Source organism: Parasteatoda tepidariorum, unplaced genomic scaffold (assembly GCF_043381705.1).
Source record: "Parasteatoda tepidariorum isolate YZ-2023 unplaced genomic scaffold, CAS_Ptep_4.0 HiC_scaffold_4444, whole genome shotgun sequence".
Classification (NCBI taxonomy): domain Eukaryota; kingdom Metazoa; phylum Arthropoda; class Arachnida; order Araneae; family Theridiidae; genus Parasteatoda; species Parasteatoda tepidariorum.
Window position 1 is genome coordinate 1 of NW_027261770.1, and position 5,168 is coordinate 5,168.

Consider the following 5,168-nt stretch of genomic DNA (forward strand, 5'->3'; position numbering starts at 1 on the left):
AGGACTTTCTATGGGCCAAAACGAATGTTGCCCCCTGAAATTATTCCTCATAAGGCAGACACCCCACTAGTTTATTTCAAAATTGGCGAGTCACACTTCCCTAGTTTCCCTTGTAAGTATTAAGCAGTTAAAACAATTTAGGAACAAAAATTTGCAAAAATATTTTTCCAATGCCCACCTGGAGAATTACCTTTCGTCATACAGGTATCTGAAGGGCAGATTTGTAGGCCACTCTTTCAGGGGCACCATATTAGGTGGGCCAACGTTATTCCCACAGTAATGACAGATAATACATAGAAATAAGGAACATCCATGCCTTGCCCGGGATGCGAACCCTGATATTTGCAGACAAAAGGAAAATGTTTGAAAAGGATTCTTCTTTTAGTTTTTACTGTATCTGTTTAAATGTTTTATAGAATTCTGAGATGATAGAATTTTCACAGTCTTAAAAAGTGTTGGACTCCAGCTTTATAAAATCGGCAGCTAGCAATTTTCACAGTAAGTTGGAGTCTTCATTTATATATTCAAAAAGAAAAAAAATAGATAACTTGAGAAGAGCTGCCATCAAGTGAATTATGTAGAGACAAATACGCGGTGCCCTCTGTTAAGTTTATTTCTGCCATTTTTAGATAAAGTTAAGATTATGACTTTTGTCAGACATCAAACTGATGGACTAACTAACCAGGAGGTTCGCTATATACACGCAGTGACACAGAGGAAAAGTCACTTAACTTTGTGTTTCATCAGCTAAAGTGACGTCCCAGCCTGGAAAGATTGATTTGCTTTTTGAATCTTCACCGAACACTAATATTTAACGTGTGTATATAAAAACTTAGTAAAAAACTTTGTAAAAATTCTTATACTAAAAGAAACATAGTGAAATGAATCTGATTTTAAAAAATACTTATATGTAAGGATATAAAACATTATATCATACTCTTCAAGCATTCCTTTAAACACCATATTTGTGGATGTCCCTATAATTGTACCGGTACCACCTAAATTAGCTGCATAACAAATACCTAGGAAAAGAGTGACTCTGATGGTGTGGCTTTCAAGATGTTTGCTGGAAGGAAAAAAAAACAAAGAATTATGTATAGAATTAGTATATTTTTATAGAATGGTGTAACAATGTAATTTGATTTTGCAGAATCATAATTGAATCAAAAAGGGGTTTTAAACACGTTTTTCTTTAAGTAACTGCATTCTCTTATTTTTATTGCTTATTTCATTGTTCTTCTATCAAAGCACTACGGCCTGTTTCAGTCCAAGTCCGCTCCAAGTAGTCTTTTCCATTTGGTCCTATTTGCAGCCAAGGTCTTCCAATTTCTCTAATTTACTATATGAATGTCCTCCACTGAGTCAGTAGTATCCTAATATCTTGGAATTCAACCGAGGGGTCTTCCTAGTTTTCTGTTCCTCAGGGGTCTAGTAAAAGATCAGAGGTCTAGTCTTAGATATTCTAGTCTATTGTATTTTATGACTTTAACAATATCAGGTTGCTGTACATTTGGTAAATTTAAAAGTAAAATGAGGATTTTTAGCTATTTTTCTCATGAACTGCACCAAATATTTTTCTTAAGACTTCCCGTTCGATGTAACTTGGTCATGGTCACTCCCATAAAACAGAGTAAGTCGAAATAGTTTTTTTTTATTTTTTAATTTTAGTTTTTAAACTTAAAACCTGATATTTCTATTTCATTTTATGGTTACCGAACTCATTACTTTTATTTGTTATTTTCTTTATGCAAACATAACACTCAATTTCTTTCAATTTATGAATAACTCAAGTTGAGTTGAATGGCGAAAGGAAAGTCCAAAAAAGGACATACTGCGCCATATGAATAACTCAAGTCAAATACTGTAGTAACACACCATTAATCAATAGTTGTAACATTGGTTTGAAAGTATCAGAGTAACATTAAATAATGCAGTGTTTTATTAATTCTTAAGAAAGAACATGCATAACAGTTTTTAGTGTAAAAAATAAGACTTCATTTAGAATACTTACAAGTCTGCATTTTCGTGGTCGTCTAATACACTTTCAGTTAAAGATGTGTCTGATCCTTCTAAGTCTTGTAAAATAAAAATCGATTAAATTATATAAATAAATTGCTCATAAGAGTGATCAATAATAAATTGTTGTTTATACGGACATAAACTAAAACTACCCTCTGAAAACATACGTCGTAGTACATACAAGTTACAAAATACAAGTTTAAACTGCAGTTTCCATTAACAAAAAGTTGTGCGAAATTTATTTTCTTCCTTTTTAAAAATCATTGTTATTTTATATATTTATTAGTAGAACTTTAATTTCTCATATTATAAAAATACTTATAGATTGGTTCACATAACTGTTACTGTGGAGTAACTGTTACTCTGGAGTAGAGAAAAAAAACTACATAATGCTTTAAACACTAAAACTATTACAGAGCTTTTACAGATTTTACTTCAATGTCATTTATTCGCTATTCGATTTGATCACTGTAGATTTCAATATGATAATATAGTTGCCAGTAGATGGCGGTACACAAAATCTATCTGAAACTGCTAGTGAGCTAAATTTATTATGGTCTCCTTATCTATTATGGGCTTAACCATAGAGGTGAAATATAATAGACCGCACACATCACGATAATTTTTGTCCTCATAAATAAACCACATGACTATTTCCAACCTTTCTTTTCTCCTTATTATTTCAATGGAAGAAGGTCAATGCTGGAATTTTAATGCCACGAATTTTAAAATATAGTGGTTTATTGTGATTCATTTTGTAGAATAGTAAGAATTTGTTAAAGATGGACTTTATACAATTCACAGTCAAATTTGTCCCTTTTTGGAATTACAATTTTTTATTGTATAAATAAACCTCTTGAATGTTCTTTTTTTCCTAAAATAAATCATATTAATCTCGATTATTTAATTTTATTTACGCTAAAACCCAAATTTATACTTTTATGTATCGCTTAAAAGTAAATATAAACAAAGATGAACACAGCAAAACCATAAAGTAATGATTATATAGAATTATTCATAATTTATGATCTTAACTGTTTTTTAATTTTATAGCTCAAATGCTAACAATGCTAAATGCTGAACTGTTCATACTGAATTTTTTTAAAGTAAATAGAACATCTTCTAAGTTACACACAAAATTAAATAAATGTAATTTTACTCTTTGTAAGTTCCCTGCTGAGTAGCTTATTTCGCTTAATTGGTGTGTTTATCCTTTTTAGCACAGCTTCTGCAATCGGAGACATCAAAGCACACGTGGCCGTAATGCTTATCCACATCGAGACGAACATTGTTGAAATCATGAATCCTAACATTAACCTTAAACAAACAAAAAAAGATCATTTCATTTATTACTCATATCAATTTAGGTAATCGATATATATCGCATCAATTGAATCAAGGGAAAAGCTTTAGATTTTCAAATTTTGAGAAAATAAAATGTTTTTAGGGTGATTTTCAGGTGTTGCTATAGCAGACTAGTCACTGTAAAAGAATAATGAACAGTTAAATGAAGGAAAAAAAATTAACAAAAAGATAGTGACCAAAGTTAAACTAGAGGTTTCCGCTTTTCAACAAGAATTTTTAAAACATATTTTCGGGAACTTTTAAGAAGTTTTGCTGAACAAATTCATCTGAATTTATAACATAATTTGTTTAATAGATTCATGCGAACTTTCAATGATCTATTTACGGGGAACGCAAATCCATACAGAAAAGTGGTACAAAGCGATTATTAATAACATCAAGTTTCATCTGCCAATAAAACTATTTTTTTACATCTTCCTTATTTTGATATTGATTTACCAGAATTTTAAAGCGTTTTTGTTTGTTTTAGTCATTGAAAAATACTACGTGTTTAATTTTTGGACATATTCTAAAAATTACGTTAAGGACCGTGATTACATCACACCCTTGATAGGTTTCTGTTTTTATTTTTGAAAAAATCCTATTTTTGATTTCGGATAATTTCCTACAAAATTCTTCCTTAATTCAGGAAATTTTTGCTACAAAAAAAACTTTCTCTCTTAGAGATTATTGTAAAGTTATTAAAACTAGATTGCCTAAGGAAGCCATTTTGACTGCTTTTAATTTCAATTAGAAAAACAATGACGTATATAATGACACAAATACTAAGAATTTCGTACAACATGTAATTTTTTTACTGTTAATATTTACTAATAACTTGTTATATTACTGTAAATAATATAAAAATATTAAAAATTAATTTTAAACAAATTTCTTTACCCATTATTCATACTTTTGCTATCCAGTCATTTTGATTGCTTTTGGGCAATCTAGGTATACACTAACTTTCAGTCTTTCTAGGGTTAATGCTGTCCATAAAATGTGACTGATCGTTCTTATTCCTTTCAAAAATATCACAAACTTAAAAAAAATTTCCATTTTTAACTCACCATTTTATTTCGGTTCCAATTGTGAGTAAAATCTTAAGGGCTATTCTCTCATGTAACTTGCATTCTTCCACAGCGGCGGCCATAATAAAACCTCCCAACAGTAACATCACAGTTTCCTTTATGGAAAAAAGAGAGGAAATTTTATAAAGACGAATCATACTTAGAATAACATTTACGTTTGATAGAAATTTTAGAAATGGAAATGCTGACTTTCGAATCCTTAACTGATTTTAACTGTTTAGAAATTCGTCAGTATGCCGACATTTAGTTTGTATATACACCCTTTATATTGACGAACAACTGTAGCTATTGTTGAAAAAACTGTGTTTATGTATAGTAAATTGGCTATATGTAATTTGGTAAAACCATCTACAACGTCACCAGATGAAAAATAGGAAACTTAGCATACATTCAAAACAGTATGAAGAAAAAAAAGGAGAGAACAGCATCGATTTAGAAGAAACAGACAGCTCTTATTCTTAAATTTAAAAAAAAAGAAAGCAAAAATGTTTCTCTCAACTAGTGGGCTGCGCCCCCTGCTCACTAACGCTCACCAACCCCCAAAAATTGATACACAATCTTACATGGTTTGCTTCTCTCGCTACTAACTTAGGTACATTGCAAATGCACAAAATTTTAAGAATTCAAAACAATCATTTAAATCCATATATCAACTTTTTTTTAAAAAAAAAAAACATCTTTTTAATAAATACTAAGTCCTTAAAATAAATTTGA

At 30.1% G+C, this 5,168-nt stretch overlaps 1 protein-coding gene across 1 annotated transcript; it reads right to left on the reverse strand.

The window, feature by feature from the left end:
• Positions 1–937: 937 nt before the first annotated feature.
• On the reverse strand, positions 938–4,553 carry LOC122273449 (Na(+)/citrate cotransporter-like; the record flags this gene model as incomplete). The annotated part of the gene is made up of 4 exons (XM_043057516.2): positions 4,434–4,553; positions 3,179–3,336; positions 2,012–2,075; positions 938–1,066 (listed from the first exon to the last, which is right to left on the reverse strand). Coding segments are annotated over exons 1-4 (458 nt in total), but the record flags the coding sequence as incomplete, so codon positions are not given.
• Positions 4,554–5,168: the final 615 nt, after the last annotated feature.